This window comes from Felis catus, chromosome B2 (genome assembly GCF_018350175.1).
Source record: "Felis catus isolate Fca126 chromosome B2, F.catus_Fca126_mat1.0, whole genome shotgun sequence".
NCBI lineage: Eukaryota > Metazoa > Chordata > Mammalia > Carnivora > Felidae > Felis > Felis catus.
Genome location: NC_058372.1, coordinates 97,044,793 through 97,065,816, shown reverse-complemented (window position 1 = coordinate 97,065,816; position 21,024 = coordinate 97,044,793). Strand labels below are relative to the sequence as shown.

The 21,024-nt window shown below is 37.7% G+C and overlaps 1 protein-coding gene across 1 annotated transcript in view; it reads left to right on the top strand.

Annotated features, from left to right (window-relative positions):
• The first annotated feature begins 1,240 nt into the window (after positions 1–1,240).
• Positions 1,241–21,024, top strand: part of OSTM1 (osteoclastogenesis associated transmembrane protein 1) — a 42,148-nt gene continuing 22,364 nt past the window's right edge. Inside the window, exons 1-3 of the mRNA XM_003986433.6 lie at positions 1,241–1,783; positions 7,038–7,152; positions 18,741–18,838. Coding sequence (XP_003986482.3) covers positions 1,256–1,783; positions 7,038–7,152; positions 18,741–18,838 — 741 coding nt within the window. The 5' untranslated portion in view covers positions 1,241–1,255. The remainder of the gene's footprint in view (positions 1,784–7,037; positions 7,153–18,740; positions 18,839–21,024) is intronic.

Here is a 21,024-nt window from a genome sequence, read left to right as displayed (position 1 = left end):
ATCATTACATAAGTCAAATTTCCTACTAATTCAGTTTCTCGCTAAAGAAAATGGAGCAAAATTTAGCCATCTAGCAAATTTAGCCATCTAGCAAATTTAGAAATACAAAACAATAACCGAACAGACTGGCTAAAAACTTTAAGAATGCTCAGAAACATAAATTAACACTATAAGCGGAATGGGAGCTAGTACAGTAGCCCTGCAATTTTGCAAGGCAGAAATGAAAGCAGGACGATACAAAACACCAGGAAATATTTTTTCTACCACACGTGTTCGTCAGATAGTTGTCAGAAAACCGTTTTCCAGGTCATTAGCTTACATCCTGCAGCCCAGCAGTGGTATCGCCGCGCTCCTTGGAGTGGCCTCTCCCATGGCCTCGGGCATGTCAGAAATCGGGAGCTTGCAGTTACGGGGTTTGCCCAGGACTTCCCAGGTTTTTGCCCTGGCTGCAGGTTTGTGCTGCACCTCGCGAACCCCTCCAAGTACCAAGCAAACCCTGACGTTAGCCACCCTAGGACCAGGCTTACACTGGGAGAGAACTTGGACCTGCGCTCTCCAACACGGCACCGCTAGCCGCATGGGACTATTTACATTTAAATTAAGTTCAATGAAAAATTAATTTCCTCGGTCGCCGTAGCTAAGTCACAATCGCTCAGCAGCCACAAGTGGCTAGTGGCTACCGTATTAGAAAATGCAGATATAGAATTGTTCCATTATCGCAGAAAGGCTTTTGGACAACGCTGATGTTGACACTTTGAAGTTAAAAGGAAAAAAAAGCTCGGAAGCCACTGGGCTCCCCTACCCAAAATAATTAACAGACGTTATTACTCCTTCCAAATAGGATGAGGGAGGAAATTGTGCTAAGAAACCACCAAGCAAAAACCTGCAAAGGCACCTGCCGGAAGGCTTTCTCGGGGAACTCACGTAATTCTCACGGCGGAGGCCGTCCCTCTTTCTGCTGTGTGAAGTAACTCCTCAGACTTCTAGAACGCAGGGAATCCCAAAGCGGTGGGCGACAGAGGGCCAAGACCCCCGTGATTCAGTTGTTCAAAGCGCTGGACGCCTGTATTCACAGGGTGGGGAGCCTCTGCTCTGCGGTCCACAGCCTGACGCCACCCTCGGTCTCGCATCCCCTCCGTCAGGTGCTTGTAGCCGACCAGGAGCGCGAACCTGCCTTTGTGCGCGCGCTTCTGCACGAGCGCGCGCGCGGCTCTCGGCAGCCAATGGGGCGGGGCGCCGCGCGCCGGGGCGGGCCATGACGCGCGCGCCTCGTGACCCAGCTCGCGGCCTGCGCCCAAGGAAGCCGGAAGCGACGGCCGTCAGCTGCGCCGGCTCGCGGGGGAGAGGCGGGTTGAGTGCTTTGGGGTTTGCGGACCCCGCGATGGAGCTAGACGCGCCAGTCGCGTGGCGGAGGTCGTTGCTTTTGCGGCGGCTGCTGCTGGTGCCGCTTCTGTGGTCGGGGCTGGTTCTGGGAGCGATCGCCGTGGTCAGCAGCCCCCACAGGGTCCTCCACGACCTCCTGTCGGAGCAGCAGTTGCTGGAGGTGGAGGACTTGTCCCTGACCCTGCTGCAGGGCGGAAGGCTGGGGCCACTGTCGTTACCCCCGGACCTGCCGGATCTGGATCCCGAGTGTCGGGAGCTGTTACTGGACTTCGCCAACAGCAGCGCAGAGCTGACCGGGTGCTTAGTGCGCAGCGCCCGGCCGGTGCGCCTCTGTCAGACCTGCTATCCCCTCTTCCAACAGGTCGCGAACAAGATGGACAACATCAGTCGAGCCGTGGGGGTGGGTAGCGGAGCACCCCCTGGACCTCCGGCGTGGAGGGTTGGGAAAGGAGGATGTAATGATGGTAACTCGAGGCGGGGGGGGGGGGGGCGCTCAGTTTTCCTGTTTGTAAGAAAAAAGGGTTGGACTGGGATTGTGGAGTTGGGGGCATCAGAAAAGTGGGTGGCATTATAGGGCTTGGAGTTTCGATTTTTGCCTCCGTAGCTGCTGTTGGGCAGCTTGGTACATATTTGCAGATAGGTATGGTTTTTCTTGGGTCTCCTACACCCTTAACCCTACTTTTCCTTTCCCTTCCCTCCTTTACCCTCTTCGCCCCACTCCAATACAGCTTCTTCCCATCTCTACTTGGTGTTCCCAGAAAGGACCCTTTCCTGAAACTCCACGTAGAGTGGAGAAACTCTAGTATGGCAGTGGTTAGGAAGATTGAGCTTGGTAGCCAGAAAATATCAGATGCACCACTTTATAGCAGCTTGGTCTTGGATTAATTATTTATAGTCTTAGTATGGATTTATGTAGTATAGACTTAGTATTAGACTCAGTATAGACCCCTCGGTAAGATGGAAAAAAACAGCCGCCTGTTGTGACTGTTACAAGAATTACAAGAGCTGACATATGAAGGTTCATCTTTTAGCCGTATACTCTGAGCAAATTACTTACATTCTCTGTCTGTATTCTTATCTGTAAGATGAAAGGAGCTCTTAGAAAACTAGCACATAGTAATAGTTCTCAGTAAATGGGAGTTAAAATTTTAGGAAATGATATATCTACCCTCCATTCTTGATACCCTTAGTGCTTTTCTGGTCATGTGGTAGGTCCTGTGAAGGGTTTAATAGAAAAGAGGAAGGAAGGAAGAAAGAAAGAGAAAGAATACGTGTTCCTAACTAATAAGAAATTTTATAGGGTCTAGAGTAGGAAAGGATAAGAGTGTCAGGGCTGGTAGGAGTCATGAGGTGTGGGCCGGATATGCCTTGTAAAGGAAAAACATGAGGAATGACATTAGGGTTGTGGAGGGGGAAAGTTCCTCTTGTATTGAGGGGACAAGTAGTCTCACGAAAATGTGATAGGAATTATTTCATCAATCATAGTTGATTTGACAAAAACTTATATAGAATTGCATCCTGCTTTAAGTCAGCCTGATATTCCTTAAGGTAAATCTTTTTTTTTAAACATATATAGGAAATTTATTTGCATTAAATAAATATGAGGTCAATCTTCCTGTAAAGGTAGTTGTCAAGTTTGGAAAAAAACAATTAAAACCAAGGAATCACCAAAGTAGTAATTAGTAAAATTTATTGTGCACACACCAAAAAAGACAGTATGAACTGGAAGCACTCAAACCAAAACATGGAATGAGGCTCAGAGATACACTATTATAAAGCAGTTTACATAGTATAGAATGGTGACTGTTAATTCTTCACAGCGTTGGTTACAATATAGGAATTTTCTTTTTATTTTTCATAGGAATTTTCTGAAAGAGAATTGGTTAGTGGTTACCTCATATCAATTTGGGAGAACAGTTTAAGTCTGGCTTATGATTTTCAAAGGGATAAGCAAGAAGTAGCCCAGGTCAAGATAGCTTCACTTGTCTTGCAAAGTAAGCTAAATTAAGTTTTTGTTTGTGTGACTAAACTGGCTTTGCCTGATCAGGGAATATTCAAGTCTGGTCTCCATTTGTGTTTAATTTTAACATAGCTTAAACTTAGGCTTCACTATTTTTCAGGCATACTTCTGTTAGGTGTAACAAGGTGGATATCTATCCATCTATCTATATTCCTATGATTTTAAAATATAGCACCCAAGACTCGTCCCTGTCACGATAGCAAGGTATGATATGACATCATATCTGTTTTGAGCAATTAAGTGAGTTTTGTGGCCAACATGACTGAATCATGATGCAAAGCTTGGATCTTTTGAGGGAGCAAATGCTTTCCTCATTTGTGTAGATACAGTGGAATTAAGAAAAAGTTAAAAAATTACCCCAAACTCTAGTGGTACCCATCACCCATTCTGTGTATGAATTTCCACATGAATTCCTCACTGCCCAAGAGAGACTTCCTCAGGTAGGGGATGGCAGAAACTTCCTTCCTTTCATCCGTGCCTCTCAGATTCTTTTTTTTTTTTTTTTTTTAATTAGGTGCCTCTCAGATTCTACCAGTGGATCTGGGCACCGGACTCACCTCATCCTTGTGTGAAAGGAAGAGAGTAAAGAGATTTAAAAAGGCAGAAAAACCCTTTACCCAGTCTGGAATTCCTAACATCCTAGACCTTGACCTCTTTCCCTTTCCTCAGTGGAGCTAGATGTGCTTTGCTAGCTCAGAAGCATGATTTTTACAGTTCTGAGTTACTTCATGGATTTTAATGTTTATTTATTTTTGAGAGAGAGAGAGCACGCATGAGCGGTGGAGGGGCAGAGAGAGAGAGACAGAGACAGAGACAGAGAGACAGAACAGAAACAGCCTCCAGGCTCCAGCTGTCAGCACAGAACCTGACGCAGGGCTTGAACTCACAAACTGTGAGATCATGACCTGAGCTGAGGTCAGACGCTTAACCGACTGAGCCACCCAGGCACCCCACTTCATGGATTTTATAGGCTTCCTTGGATTGGTTCTGGAATTGAATCATCATGTGTAATAATGAACTTCTGGAAAAAAAGTGTTCTGAGTTTCTTATGAGTGAACTGGAAGGAATCAGTTGTCCTTTCTGTGGGGGGGGGGGGGCGGGCACGGAGGGGGTATTTCTCAAGAGTAATGTATTTTCTTTGACTCACATAAACTCAGTCTTTCATTTAAATGAGTTTAATTTGGGACATGGTATTTTTAAATATTGGGCTGGTAAAACGATACAGGAGGAAAAGAAGGATAAGGCCCAAGCTCCAAACTATCAGTTGGAGAGATAAACCTCTTTTGTGAAAAAGAAAAAAGGAAAAAAAAATCATCAATGTGAATGTTATAATTCATACAATAGCAATTTACAGCAGAAGGGTGAAGGAGATACTGAATTAAAGGAGGGAACAGAGCAAGGGGGCATTAATCAGAGAAAACCTATGAGCTGAATTTTGAACGAGATATCCTTTATCATCTCTTTAGGCCAAATCCATGTCCATGGGTTGATTGAGAGAGGAGGGGAGTATAACAAGGAGAAAAAGAATCTAAGGTAGAAATTAGCAAGCTGTTTCTCTGGTACAGCAAGCTAATTCATTTAACTATAATAGAATTGTCTGATAAGAATTGTTTTCTTATCAGTTCCTCTTAGAATTATTGAGACAAGGCCTGCATATGGTTTTATTATCTGAAGGTAAAGAATACAGAACTGATTCCCTCTTCCTTACAGTCAGTATTTTTTTTTCTTTTAATTTAAATGGATGGTGGTTTCATTGAGCTGTTCAGCATCCTCAGAGAAGTTGCCAGGATGCTTTGCCCCCCCCCCCCCCCCCAAACTCTGAATTGCTTAGCTCTATCTCATTCTACTTGGTTTGTCTAAAGTGTACATAGATATAGATATGGATAGATATGTATATGTATTTATGAAGGTGCTAGTGATTAGGGGTATGTATCTGGAAGTGGTCAACATACTTTTTTTCCGTATAGATTAATACACAAATTCTTAAGAATATAGGGGGAGAATCAACATAGAATAACATAATAATCTGTATCTTTCATTAGCAATCAGAAAATAATGCTTCTAATGCATTCATTCAAGAAAATTATTGAGTATTATATACAGGCCAGTGGTAGTTACTAGGGATATAGCTGTGAATGAGCAGACCTTGTAGTCTGGTAGGGAAAACAGGCATTAACTATATTATAATATAAGTAATTACTTAATTCAGGTGTGATAAGTGTTGCCAAGTAAAAAAAAAAAAAAACCCAGATGCTACCAAAGCATATAACAAGGGAGCTGATCTTGACTAGGGCTGGTGATAGGTAGAGTGGTCAGCGGTTAAAGCTGATACCTAAAATCTGGGAGGGTGTGGGGCGGGGAAGAGAAGGTATACGTCCAAAAGAAGTAACAGGTGTGAAGACTGAGTCTGGTGTGTTTGAGCACTAGAAAGAACTCAAAGTACTATGAGCCAGAAGGACACCTGTGACCTGAGCCTGAAGAAGTAGGCAGGTACCAGGTCATATGGGCCTGGTGGGAGTATGTTTAAGGGTTAGACTTTGATGTTGAAGCAGTGCGATGTTACTGAGAGGTTTAATTCTGTAGAATGACACGATGAGATTCGTACATTAACCATCCTGGTTACATGAGAGAAAGTGGAGGAAACAGACTGAGGAGGGTAGGGGAAGAGCAGGTGTGGAGAGGTGAATTAAGAGACTCTTGCAGTGATGTGGTAAATGGTGGCTAGACCATTGTGATGGGGAGAAATGGACAGATTTCAGAGCCATGTAGAATGTAGTCTTGACAAGACTTGGTAGTTAATCTGGGGAGGTTCTTGAAGTCCCAGTGTTTATGGCATTCCCTTACACTTTCTGTGTTCTCAAAACTCCAGGATTCTTACAGTGCCTGGTAAGTAGTAGGAGTTAAATAGCTTTGAAAGAATGAAGGGTCAGCATGACTTAATTCCTTTCTTGGGACAAAGGGGAAAAGGAATAGATAAGGATCAAATAGTTTAGGGACTTGGATTTATTTATTTGCATAGTGTGAGTTTTATTATTCAGATGACCTGTGGAAAGCATATTCATTCTATCTGGGTATAAACTATTTGGGTACAAATTGGATGTGTCACATTGTCTTGTGGATTATAAGATTTTTGCACCAAAAGTTGCCCAGAAGATAAAACTCAAATGTGTGATCATTTACTGAGATTAAAGAAATTATGTAAATAATATATGTTCATTGTAGAAAAATTTAGGCAGCGTAAATGAGGCAAAAAAGAAAATAAAAATCACCATATTTCCATTATTCAGAGATAATGCCAGTGCTACATTTTGATGAAAGCCTTCCGGAATTTTTTCCTATGTGTAAAAAGCAAGAAACAAGACACAATTTGGCCCTAAATGGTTGAGATTGTTTAATAGAAGCAAATATTTATTTAAGAAGCAAAGATTTTCTTCCCTTGCTAGTGAACCTGGTACCAGTAAATATTAGCTGCTTTTATTATGGTTATTAATTATGTCATTATTTGCTTATATCAAACAGTTAAAATGCTTCTAATCCTTTAATTATTTTTATGAGAACTTTTGCCTTATGTTGTTGTTTAGGAAGTCTAAAAGTACTCAGATTATATTTTTCTACCTTTTTGTTGTTGTTACAGAATACGTCAGAGAGTCATAGTTGTGCCAGAAGCCTCTTAATGGCAGATAGAATGCAGATAGTTGTGATTCTGTCTGAGTTTTTTAACTCCACATGGCAGAAGGCAAATTGTGCAAGTAAGTAATTCTTTCATTTTCATGTTGCAGTTATGGTTCAACAGTATAGATGTCAGATTTTATTTTAGTGAATTTTGAGATCTTTGAAGCTAGATAATACTTTTTATTACCAAGTTTAAATGAACTGCAATTAGCATCATGGTTTATTAGTGGGAATTACTTGGGCAAATATTGAAAGGCAGAAAAGTGTAGCAGTTAACAGGATGAGCTTAGTAGTCAGAGCTGGACTTCACGCTAAGCTCTGCCACTTGCTAACCCTAACTGACTGGCAGTCAGACCTTGGGCATGTAACTTCACCCCTTGGAGCTTCAGTTTCTTCATCTGATTTGGGGGTAAGTTGGGGGCAATAATGGGAACCTACCTTATATGATTGTTTTTAGGATTAAGTGAAAAAAATTATGTAAAGAACTTAGCTGGGTAGCTGGCACATAGTTAATGTTGAAGAAATGTTAACTGTTTACTATAATAATGATGATGATTATAATCTGTCAAATGGAGGTGGTGGGAGGTGATAACATCTGTTCTACCAGTTTTGCAGGTTTATGTGTATTTGTATAATACAGTGAGTTCTATTTTCAGGCACTCTTGGGGAAAATTAAAACCACTGTTTCAATTTGTAAGTGTTTTGAATACCAACTGTGTACCAGGCAGTTTTTGTTTTCCATGTCTTATAATTTAGTGATAAAGAAAGTTATATTTACAGGATAACCCTAAGGTAGATAAATAAATGCTTTAATAAAGCTATCGAATACTTGGGGGATATAGAAAATACATTGGGGAGAATTTGAAATGACTTCTTAGAGTAGGTACCTTTTCATCCTATTCCTTTATGGCTAGGCGTGATTTCAAGAAGTAGAGATGACAGGAAGGACACTGCAGAGGGTGAGGCACCACAGACAGAGGCGTCAGAGTTGTAGCGTTCCAGGGTCTGGAAGCACAATGGGAGATAAAGTTGGAAAAGGAAAGTAGGACCTTGACTGACGCAGTAGTTTATCACCAGTACATTAAGAAATGGTTATATACTATAGTATGTTGGGCATTCACAATACACATGGAATATTAAAGGCAGTAAGGACTACTATAGGTTAAAAATTTTTTTTTAACATTTAACCTAGGACTTTCCAAGCTGTTTTTGTTTTGTTTTCTTTATTTCATTAAAAAATTATTATTGAAGTATAGTTGACCTACAATGTTATGTTAGTTTCAGGGGTGCAACTTAGTGATTCGACAATTCTATACATTACTCAGTGCTCACCATGGTAAGTACAGTCACTATCTGTAGCTTTTTTTTTTTGTTTTTACTACAAAGACCCTTTATTTTTTCTTTTTATGGAATCCCATTGGAAGAGGAAGAGAGAGACCAGTGAGCAAGTTATTATAATAGTTTAGGCAAGAAGCAGAGAAAACACAAAGTAGGGCATGGGCAGGGGAAATCCATAGGATTTAAAATCTGTGTACCTTTATGTAAGTCATTAATGAGTTTAACTTTTCTAAGGACTTGTCTTTTTGTTTAGTTCATATGAGAAAAACTGTAAATGGCAAAAAGACCCCTGCTAAGTTTTTTTCCTTTTTATTGACTCTCTTAACTTTGTCTCTGTTAATTCAGATTTTATGGTAATTTGAACAGAGACTTGGCTGACAGCCTTTTTTAAAAGCAAAAGCTTTACTTTTTTAGTGTAAAAATTTCTAGTATAAATATGATTGAACAGAATTTGTATACAGTTGGTATTCAAAATGATTGAACAGAGTTTACTTAACCTATATAGGAGAATTGTTTTTAAGTATTCTTAAAACCTTAAAAAATCCATTAATATAAAAAATATGCTAATTATAAGTAATTTAAAATTAATTAGAGTAAATGGGATACGTATTGGATTTCAATTCTTTTGAATGGTATGACTTAACTTTTATACTTGAGGGGCAAAGCATCTTTTGTTTAAAAGATATTTTGTAACAAAAAAAGATATTTTGTGACAAAGACTTCACTAATGCAAAGCAGCTTTCTTCTCCAGTTAATTAAAAAAGAAAGAAAACATTTTGTTGCATATTTACTTAATATGGTAGTTATAAAACTTTTTAGAATAAATTCTTAGGATACCTTTGTTTTCCTGTGACCCATCCTATATTGTAAATATTCCTTAAGTAAACTTCTTTTGAACAACAAGTGAAATGCTTACCTCCTAATTAAACTTTGGCCAAGACATATGGTCAGGTGAAAGAAGCAAGGTGCAGAGAAGTATGACATCTTTTGAGGAATTAGGAAACTAAGAAGACTTGGTTTTCATTGTACTTATATTTGTACCCTTTAGATTTTATGCCATATGCGTTTAATACCTATTCAAAAATACATTTAAAAATTTTATCAGAGGGGCGCCTGGGTGGCTCAGTGGGTTGAGTATCCGGCTTCGGCTTAGGTCATGATCTCATGGTTCGTGAGTTTGAGCCCCACATTGGGCCCTGTGCTGACAGTTCAGGACCTGGAGTCTGCTTCTGATTCTGTCTCCCTCTCTCTCTGCCCCTCCCCGACTCATGTTCTGTCTCTCTCTGCCTCTCAAAAATAAATAAACGTAATAAAATTTTTTTTTTAAATTTTAACAGAATGTCCAAATTTAGGTTATTTATATGTTAGATGTAGTCAGTCTTTTTTAGCATTATGCATTAAAAAAATTATCTTCCATTCATTTTTCATTCACATTTTAAACTTTCATTGTAACTTATATTCTATATTTTAAGTGGAAAAAAAGTAGTTCTATAAATATGTACTCCCTCAACTGTTTTCTCTTGGACATTCTAAAATAATCATCTTAACTAGAATTGAATAATCTCTACCAAAATTACCTGGAAACTCTTCTAATTATGCTCTTTGCAAATGTATTTAATAAAGATAATGTGAACACTTTCTGAAAATTTTAAGGAATTGTTCACATAACTTCTAATTTTTTACCAAAATTTAATAAAGCATTCTTACTTGAGCAGCATAATCTTCTCGTACAAAGTAGTGAGGAAGAAATAGGAAGGAAAGAAAAAATGAGGAGTTAAAAAAGTTGAACAACAAATTAGCAGTTAATATTTCTCAGGGCGCCTGGCTGGCTCAGTTGGTAGAGCATGTGACTCTTGATCTCGGGGTTTTAAGTTCAAGCTCCACATCAGGTGTAGACATTTACTTAAAAATAAAATCTTAGAAATAAAGTAAATAAATAGATGGATAGATAAATAAAATTTCTCAATTTTGTAGCCCTTGTCTCATTTGAGCTTCACAATAAGCCTTATGAGGTAGAGTGAGGGTTCAGAGAGTATAGATGAACTGCAGATCCAGAGTCTAGAACTAAATTCAAAAGGCTTTAAGATTGTTCATCTGAATAGATGGTGTTTACGAGTTAATGCCTAATAGTGCTTGACAGATTCATTGCACAATCTCTAAGAAATGCAAATATATTTTAATTAGTCCACAAAAGTTTAACATTTATGCTACATATGTGCTTGATATTATGGAAAGTCTAATCTTTTACTAATATAAATGTAAAATACTATAAAGAACAAGTAATACTACATAAAATTAAAACTAGATAATGTGAAAAAAAATTTTAGAGTTGCACATTTTCCATGAGACTGATGCACCATCCAGTGCACTAAGAAGGCACCAGAGTTGCACACTTTATAGAAAAATGTTACTGTTAGCAATGATCCAGCATCAGGTTCTCATGAAATTGCATCTCTAGCAAGCAGATCTGTTAAAACACTAATTTCATGGGATCTTTACTCTTTTATTTTCTTGGTGAATGATAATAAAGTCTTCCATTTACTTGTTCACTTGAAAGAAAATCTACCTACCTACCTACCCAGTCATTGTTTTTTAAATCATTGACCTTTAAAAATATGTAAAAGAATACAAGGGGTGTTTACTCTTTTAATAAATGGAAGACAACAGACATGTTATAATTTTAAAGGGATTGCCTGGTCAGAAGTTTGCCTGGATGTTGTAATTTTGTATTGTAGGAGACCAGAATATGCCACCCCAAAATACACCTCTGGCATAAGGATTATTTTGAGCTAATTATTTTGATAAACAGCAGACACAGGAGAAGCTCTGAAGACAGAGTAGAAGTAACCATTTTACAAGGGAAATTTATATTTATAAAGGAAATCTCCATTTGTAAGAGTATTTCCTTCTCTGTACCAAGAAAATGATGACTCCAACTCACAAGAGAATATTAAAAATGGAGAAGACAGGGACATGTATCTGCATAACAAACCTTACACTTGTTTACCATGATTCTCCTGGTCACTTCCTCGTAACTGGCCTCCCTCATACTCTTCTTACTTTGTTTTTAGCTGAAGGTGGCATTTAAGCCTGCAGTCTAAGCCATCTCTTTGAGTTACTCATGTTTGCCATGTATATGTGAGAGATACAAGTTAATAAATTTGTTTGTTTTTCTCCTGTTATCTGTCTTTTGTTACAGGAGCCTCAGCTGAGAACTTAGAAGAATAGAGGGAAAATTATTTTTCTCCTCTACAGTATATACATAAAAATCACAATATAAATTCTCAAAAATTTTTTCTGGATTATTTACCTTTTTATTTAAATACGAAAAAAAAAAGACTGCTCAGTTTTCTCAGAATTTGTGTGAAATTATTAAACTTAAGCCACTAATCCATTTGTTTCCATTACTTTTTTTTGATGATCTAGTTATTAAATTTGCAAATATACCCCTTAGAGGTGAGGCCAGCAGTAGGGATCTTTAATGGTGAATAATGTGGAGTCTATTTAGTCTAGCACCTAAAAGGTAAAAAAGGAAGGAAAAAAATTACAAAGAGTAAGCAAAAGCTACTGATGTGTTTTAAAAATTTGTTTTTAATGGAAACTTAAACCAGTACATGATCCATTTTGTATAGATGTATCTTTTGATATAAAATGACTATTTTTTCCCCAACTTCTCTGTTAGCAAATGCAAAACTGTAATAATTATATAGGTAAAAATCTTTTTAAGTGAATTTAAGAGACTATTTTTTAAAAAGAATGTTATTTAAAATACAAAAATAAAAAGTTATAAAATCTTATTAAAATGTAAAAATGTAAAATCTAAAATATTGTTTTAAAAATATTATTGAAATTAATACACTGCCGAAACCCACCTTTCCTTTCTACTTGATCTAGCTCAGGTTGATACCAAGTCTCTGCAGTTATTAGTTGATGAAAGGAAGGCTAGAAACCCAATTAAAAATAGAGTGTCATCCATGTACCACTCCCATCTCTTTTATCTTTAGAATTGCTATGTCTTTGAATGATATTAGTCTTGGTAGGAAAGATGGTTTTGGAAACAGATGGAGACTCAAAGTGTAAAGAGCTCAGCTCTTACATTTCACATTACATATAACATGGAAACTAGTTCTTGTGGAGAATGTCTGCTAAGTAGTAAAGGAAATATATAAAAATTTCTTGTCTACAGAATTTTAAATATTTCTCTTTTTTTAAAGTATTTCTTTTCAGAGTGGGGGGGAGAGAGAGAGAGAGAGAGCGAGAGCGAGCACGTGCACGATCAGGGGAGGGACAGAGAAAGAGGGAGAGAGAGAGTCCCAAGCAGGCTCTGCACTGTCTGCACAGAGCCCAACATGGGGCTTGGTATCACGGACTGTGAGATCATACCTGAGCCACCCAGGCACCCCTCTCCTGTACAGAATTTTACAGCAGTTATCAGAAGTATATTGTTGATATAGGAATAGCCTTGTTATCAACATGCTTCTTAGTTATCCTATGCATATGACAGTTGAATAATTACCAGGATCACAAACTTTGATGAGACCATTGATTGTTTTATGATAAAGTGTTTTGGTTCTTTGTTTTTTCTTTTTTCTTGTTCAATTTATTGACATACAATTGAGATATAAGTTTAAGAGGTACAGTGTATTGATTTGATATATATTGGAAAATGATTACCACCATGGTTTAGGTAATACCTCCAACATGTCACATAATTATCATTTCTTTTTTGTGGTGAGAATGTTTAAGATTTGCTCTCTTAGCAACTTTTCAGGTATGTAAATATATGACAGTGCTGTTAACTATACTCACCATGCTGTACACTAGATTCCTAGAACTTACTCATCTTATAACCGGAGGTTTGTATCCTTTGACTAACATCTCCCTATTTCCTCTAGCCCCTGGCAACCACCATTCTTCTCTATGAATTAAGCTCATAGTTGACTGTATATGCTGGGGTTTATTTCTGGACTCCGGATTCTGCTCCATCGGTCTCCTTTCCTGTGATAACAGTCAGTCTTAACTAGTTGATGAAATTCCCAGGGAAGGGATTTATGCCAGTTGAGTTTCTTTTGGAAGATTTGTCTTTAGGCAGTTAAGGGCAGTTCACAGAAAGCTCTCTGCATTTGCTATTTTTCAAGTGACTTTAGCTCAAAACAATCCTTACGGCAAAGAGGCATATTTTGGAATGGCATATTCTATCACCCTTCACTTACGATGTCTTAATTGTTTAAAAGTCAATAATAAAACTTCATGGTTATCAGAAGGCCAGTTAACCAGAACCCCTCTTTTACATATTTTATCTACATGGTAATTTGCTAAGCATTAGACTCACTTATTTTGTGTCTTACAATTTAAAATGTCTTTGTTTTCATACTTAAAATTTAATTACGTTATTGAGGCACAAAGTTCTAGGAGTTTATACTATATTTTCTGAAGCTTGCCCTTTTTTTCAGAAATTGGTAATTGTCTCTGTTCTCTATAAAACTAGTTTTGTAAAACAGCAAAGATCTTTATACAAATGCCTAATGGATGCCAAATATTTTATCTAAAGGTGCATAATAATTTCTGTCATGATGATTTAGGTCTCTGTATCTTAACTTGAATCCTCCATACCTTTAAGAATGCCTCTTGAGCTGATGCTTTGAGCCCTCACTAAGAAAGAAGCTATGCTAATCTGTCCTTGATGAGGCTGCATTGATCATCTGAGATGTGGAAAATTCATAATAACCACTTCACTTGGTGCTTATAGGAAGCTTTATTATTACTAATATTCCCTAACTTACTAATTTATAAAATATATAGCTTCTCACTGCTTATAACATTATGCTTCCAATTCCTACAAAAGCACAAAAGAGAAATTTTACTGGAGCTCCTTTATTTTAAATCAGAAAGTCAGGGCTCTTTAATAATGAAGACATTTTTAACCCTATTGTATGAATGAACTCCTTTGTGCTTTATAATACCACTGTCTAATGATCATTGAAAAAATTTTGATGGTACTGCATTAATGTGGTACTTAACAAGATGACCAGTCTGTATTAGCTTTTAGTTTAATTTTCATGTTATTTTAAATGAAAAGGAATGGCTGTCAGTAAAATAGAAGAGATTAAGTTCTTTTGTTCAGAGAAGCTTCCTTTATAAATTATTTTTTCATTTGTTGTTATTTTCCATAATTATCCTATAAATTACTTTTTAATAAAAATTATTTCAGTTATGTACTTTGTATCGAAGAAATTGCCACTGCTCTCCCATATTCGTGTGCTTTCTACTGTTTTTGTAGGCAGTACAGGGACCCCCCCCCCCCCCCCCATTTATCCCTCTAATGTGTGTGTCAAGTGCCATGACATGGCTCATTAACACAGATGTGCAATTGCTATGGGTGAAATTGTATTCCCTCTGCTCCCTGCAAAATGTCAACTACAAGAACTGAAAACCTGTTTTAATCTCTTGGGCCAATACATTCTGCATGTTTGTAGTTGTGTTTTTTGTATATATACTGCCTCATGCATAAAAGGATTTTGTGATGACACTAAACCAGGATTAAGAGAGGTTTAAGTTATATTTGTTTAAAAAAGAATTTAGTGTGTGAACTTTTTGAAAGCTGACAGATGGAGTAACATTTTTAAGCAGTAAAGAAAGAGTGGTATAATTAAGAGAATACTTAATTAAAAGTTTGAAAGAATATTTTGTATCGCAGTGCCTTACTAACTCAATGTATGATCTTCAGTATATTACTTTATTTCTCTGGCTGTTTCCTAATTTGTGAAGGGATCCCTCAGATTTTTATTTTTTCAACGTTTTTTATTTATTTTTGGGACAGAGAGAGACAGAGCATGAACGGGGGAGGGGCAGAGAGAGAGAGAGACACAAAATCGGAAACAGGCTCCGAGCCATCAGCCCAGAGCCTGACGCGGGGCTCGAACTCACGGACCGCGAGATCGTGACCTGGCTGAAGTCGGCCGCTTAACCTACTGCGCCACCCAGGCGCCCCATCCCTCAGATTTTTAAATGATAAGGGTCAACAGTCAGAATGGGGCTTACATTCTTGAGAAGATAAAGATGCAGAGAATGTAGAGTGTAGGAGTTCAGAGAGGCAAAGACTCTAGGATTAGGTTCAGTAGCAGGGCCTCATGTGTACCAGGTGCACACCAAGCCCTGCACTAGGGGATGAGGTGGTGAATGGGGCTTAATTCCAGCTCAGCTTCTGGAGGCAGGAGTGTGCCATTTTGTAATCTATCTACCCAGAGGGGATGTTTTTCTAATTTGCACAAAGGAGTTTTTTTTTTTTGTTTTTTTTTTTTTAATTTTTTTTTTCAACGTTTATTTATTTTTGGGACAGAGAGAGACAGAGCTTGAACGGGGGAGGGGCAGAGAGAGAGGGAGACACAGAATCGGAAACAGGCTCCAGGCTCCGAGCCATCAGCCCAGAGCCTGACGCGGGGCTCGTGACCTGGCTGAAGTCGGACGCTTAACCGACTGCGCCACCCAGGCGCCCCAACACAAAGGAGTTTTTTAGAGTGCTGGTTGCTGCCCTGTTCAGCAGATGTACCGTTCATCATAGTTGCCTAAACTGATCAGTTGGTAGTCACTGCCTGAATCCCTGCGTGGTGTAAGATATCTATTCCTTATGGAAGGAGGAGCAGTGGCCTGTATTTGTTGATTCCCAGTATTGAACTTTAATGGTTTAGAATGTAGATGTGAATATTAATTTCACAGTATTTGAAAATGCAGTCTCAGGAATCAGACTGAGTAGAAATTTCAGGTCATTACTTACCAGTTTCGTAGCCATAGGCAACTTCCTTAATTCCTCTAAACCTCTGTTCCTTATTTAGAAAATGGAGATAATGATAATGCTTGCCTCTTAATATTATGAGAATTACAGTACATGCATATATCATAGTGTGTGATACACTAGTGTCTCTTGTAGGGGAGCGAAAAAACCTCTTTACCCATTTTAGGTTCTCTTGCTAGAACTTTGTAGATTAGATCAGGTGAGAACACGTTAAGAAGAGAAAAACAAGGGTTTATTAACATGTATTTTGCACATGGACACATGGGAACACCCCATAAGGGGAGTAACATATGGAAGTAATCCAAAGGGATGGTTAGAATTTGGGCTTCTATATCATGTTAGGTTAATCAAAAGAAAACAGGTTTCGGACTTCTGAGTGGAGGAGGCAAGTTCTGAGAACCAGAAAAGGTATGGTAAACCAGGGTTATTAATGCAGATTTACATCAGAGCCTTCTGCATTTGTAAGTGTTGTTAAGAGTCCTCCTCTTCCTTACACCCTGAGGGAGACATTTTACACATGGAAATTTCCCTCCAAATGTAAATTTCATTTATAAAACATAACATGTTCCCTGTTTTTAGAGCTTTTTTTCCTGCTTCTGTTGGTTATCAGTGACCTTTAGCTCAAAATAATCTATATGCCCCAGAGGCATATTTTGAGGTGACTGTATTCCAGTACCCTTCACTACCTGTTCAGTTTATCTCTTATCCATTGAATTCTTTCTGTTTGCATTGCTACCTTCTGGATAACTGCAATAGCTTCCTATCCTGTCTCTCCACTAGACATCATATTAGATGGCCCTGAGTGGGTATAATATATGGCTATCAGTTGAAATCAAGGAGGACAAGAGTAGCATGGAGTAGGTACTAGAGAATAGAAAATATTTGGAACATCCATTGTAGAATAATTGGTAGGGTGCCTATAAGAAGTTTTTGTGGCCCTATGACTAGAATTTAGAATTGAGTCCCTTAATATATAACCTTAAGATTTTCTATAATAGTGTGCTACAAAACAGAATTGGGAGTAGAGGAAGTAAACGGAGGTTGTCTAGGGTTGGAAATGTTTGTGAGTGTGTGTAATGTAAGGAGGGCAAGGATTCTCAGAGAGTGAGATTGAAATGGCTGGCCACAAGTTTCAGGATATAGAGCCAGGCACTCAAACCTACAACCTAGATACATGGAAAGCGAAAGGAATGAACTCGAGCTAATGTTAAGTAAGAGTATTAAGTTGCAGAGCAATATCATTTATTTTAGATTTAAAAAAAACACGTAAAATAATTATCTTTGTTTCCAGACTTTACTTGAAGCCCCTTTATCAGTATTTTTTAGGCAAAATTCTTACCATCTAGTTTCTCTGTTCCCATAACTCACAATAGATTTGAAAGACCAAATTTATTTATTTATGTATTTATTTTTAAGGTTTATTTATTTTTAAGTGTTTATTTATTTTGAGAGAGAGAGCATGTGTGCATGAGCAGGGCAGGGGCATACAGAGAGGTAGAGAGAGAATCCCAAGCATGCTTTGTGCTGCCAGCTCAGAGCCTGACACATGGCTCGATCATACAAATCTTGAGACCATGATCTGAGCCGAAATCAAGAGTCAGGTGCTCAACCTGACTCAGCTGAGCCACCCAGGTGCTCCAAAAGAACAAAGTTTATTTTATTTTTTATATTATTTTATTTTATTGTTCAAAATTTTATTTATTTATTTTTAAATATAATTTATTGTCAAGGTGGCTAACATACACTGTATACAGTGTGCTCTTGGTTTTGGGGAGAGATTCCTGTGATTCATTGCTTACATACAATATCCAGTCCAAAAGAGCAAATTTTAAAAGGTTGATCCTGTTAGATGCAGTAAATGACTCACTAGTGAAGATGGAAGAGACACAGTACTACTATATTTGGCACAAAACAGGATCAAAAAGCATATAAATTTAGATTAAATGAATGTAGGATACACAGTCTTTATGCCTACACAGCACTAAGTGTGCTTATTAAGTCAGTATTTGATAACTGATGTTCACGATTAAGACTTTGTAACATATCAAAAATCAATTTAAATTTTATTTGATGTAGTGTTTTTTTTTTTAATTTTTAAAGTTTATTTATTTTGAAAAAGAGACAGTGTGAGTGGGGGGTGCGGCAGAGAGAGGGAGAGAGAGAATCCCAAGCAGGCTCCGCAGTGCTGTCAGCACAGAGCCTGATGTAGGGCTCCAACCCACGAAACCGTGAGATCATGACCTGAGCCAAAACCAAGAGTCAGACACTTAACCAACTAAGCTACAGTTGCTCTGGTATATTGTTTTTATAGAGAGAGGAGAATATGTGATTAAGATTTTTGTGAAAATGTTTATGATATGAAAAAATATCTTTTAGAAATTAAAAGGGGTAAGCTTCATGTATGTGGAACACATAATGCTTGTTTGAATAAAGAATTCCTATAGTTTGAAACAGAATATGATAGCTTGAGAGATAAATGACAGTTTATAATTGTTGCTTGAGATATATTAATATACATTTTTGTTTGTTTGACAGATTGTTTAACGAACACAAGTGAAGAATTGTCAAATAGCACGCTATATTTCCTCAGTCTATTTAATCACACTTTGACCTGCTTTGAGCATAACCTTCAGGTATTTTATATATGATACTTGAAATTAAAATGATGCCTTGTACAAATGAGTAATGAGTAATTTTAAAAATGTTTTACCATTAATTATTGATATTTATCTAGACATACAATGTAGAAGAGTAAGTGGACCTGGATATCTGCTAAATTCTTACATTACTAGCCTTTAGGCAAATCATCAAAACTTTAGTTTTCTTACTTATAAGGTGGGAACAGCAAAATCTATCCTGCCTGCCTTCAAGTATTTTGTAGTGAGGATCCAATGAGACACTGAGTATGGAACACAGTAACTTAGGTATGTCATTGTTTAATTAAAACACGATGTTGTTCTGACAGTAATTTACCTTGACTTTGTTTATGCAAAAGGTATTATGTAATGCAGTATATGATTCGGTCTACAGGCAGCTTATTCTTTGCCTTAATATTTGCTGAAGTATATTTTACCTGCTTTTAAAGGCACTGCTTAGTAAAGTAGCTTTGAATATTGAATTATAATGTAAAAGGTACCCTTTAAGAAACCTACACTTAGGGCTCCTGGCTGGGTTGCTAGAGCTTGTGACTCTTGATCTCAGGGTTGTGAATTCAAGCCCCACATTGGGTATAGAGAGTACTTACTTTTTTTTTTTTTTTTTTTTTTTTTTTTTTTTTGAGAGAGCAAGTGATGGGGAGCTTGATCTCATGACTGTGAGAACATGATCTGAGCTGAACTCAAGAATCGGAAGCTTAACTGACTGAGCTACCCAGGTGCCCCAAAAAATAAAATCTTAAAAAAAAAAAAGAAACTTGCCCTTATTGGTTTTGTTTTCTCCACCTCTGACCCTTGACTGTTGGTATTGGAACTTTCCTGGTGGTGGTAAGGGGTGACGTTAGAACTCTGATAAAATCCTAGATTTGAAATTTGCTTAGCAGATAAGTAATCCCCACAAATAGATGTAAACATGTTTAGTATATAGGTATATATGATTCCTCTTTAATAAATGTGATAACACAGAATTATGAATTTCCATGAGAATAAGAACTATTAGATAAGCAGTTCCCAAAATATATTCTGCAAAGTGTGATTAATACATGGCCTATAAAAAAAGGTTTAATGAGTGTTCTAATAAGGTTAGGAAATGCTTTACTACAGGACTTTAGAACGTTAGTGGACTAATTAATGTATGTTGTAGAATTCCAAATGGTAATTTTTTTTAATTTTATTTTTTTAAATTTACATCCAAATTAGCATATAGTGCAACAATGATTTCAGGAGTAGATTCCTTAATGCCCCTTACCCATTTAGCCCATCCCCCCCCCACAACCCCTCCAGTAACCCCCTGTTTGTTCTCCATATTTAAGAGTCTCTTATGTTTTGTCCCCCTCCCTGTTTTCATATTTTGTTTCCCTTGCCTTATGTTCATCTGTTTTGTCTCTTAAAGTCCTCTTATGAGTGAAGTCATTTGATATTTGTCTTTCTGTGACTGGCTAATTTTGCTTAGCATAATACCCTCTAGTTCCATCCATGGAGTTGCAAGTGGCAAGATTTCATTCTTTTTGATTGCTGGGTAATACTCCATTGTATATATACACCACATCTTCTTTATCCATTCATCCATCGGTGGACATTTGGGCTCTTTCCATACTTTGGCTATTGTTGATAGTGCTGCTATAAACATTGGGGTGCATATGTCTCTTTGAGACAGCACACCTGTATCCCTTGGCTACATACCTAGTAGTGCAATTGCTGGGTCGTAGGGTAGTTCTATTTTTAATTTTGTGAGGAACCTCTATCCTGTTTTTCAGAGTAGCTGCACCACCTTGCATTCCCACCAACAATGCAAAAGAGATCCTCTTTCTTCACATCCTCACCAGCATCTGTTGTTGCCTGAGTTGTTAATGTTAGCCATTCTGACAGGTGTAAGGTGGTATCTCATTGTGGTTTTGCTTTGTATTTTCCTGATGATGAGTGATGTTGAGCATTTTTTCATGTGTCTGTTAGCCATCTGTATGTCTTCTTTGGAGAAGTGTCAATTCATGTCTTTTGCCCATTTCTTCACTGGATTGTCTGTTTTTTGGGTATTGAGTTTGATAAATTCTTTATAGATTTTGGATACTAACCCTTTATCTGATATGTCATTTGCAGATATCTTCTCTTATCAGTTGCCTTTTAGTTTTGCTGATTGTTTCCTTCACTGTGCAGAAGCTTTTTAT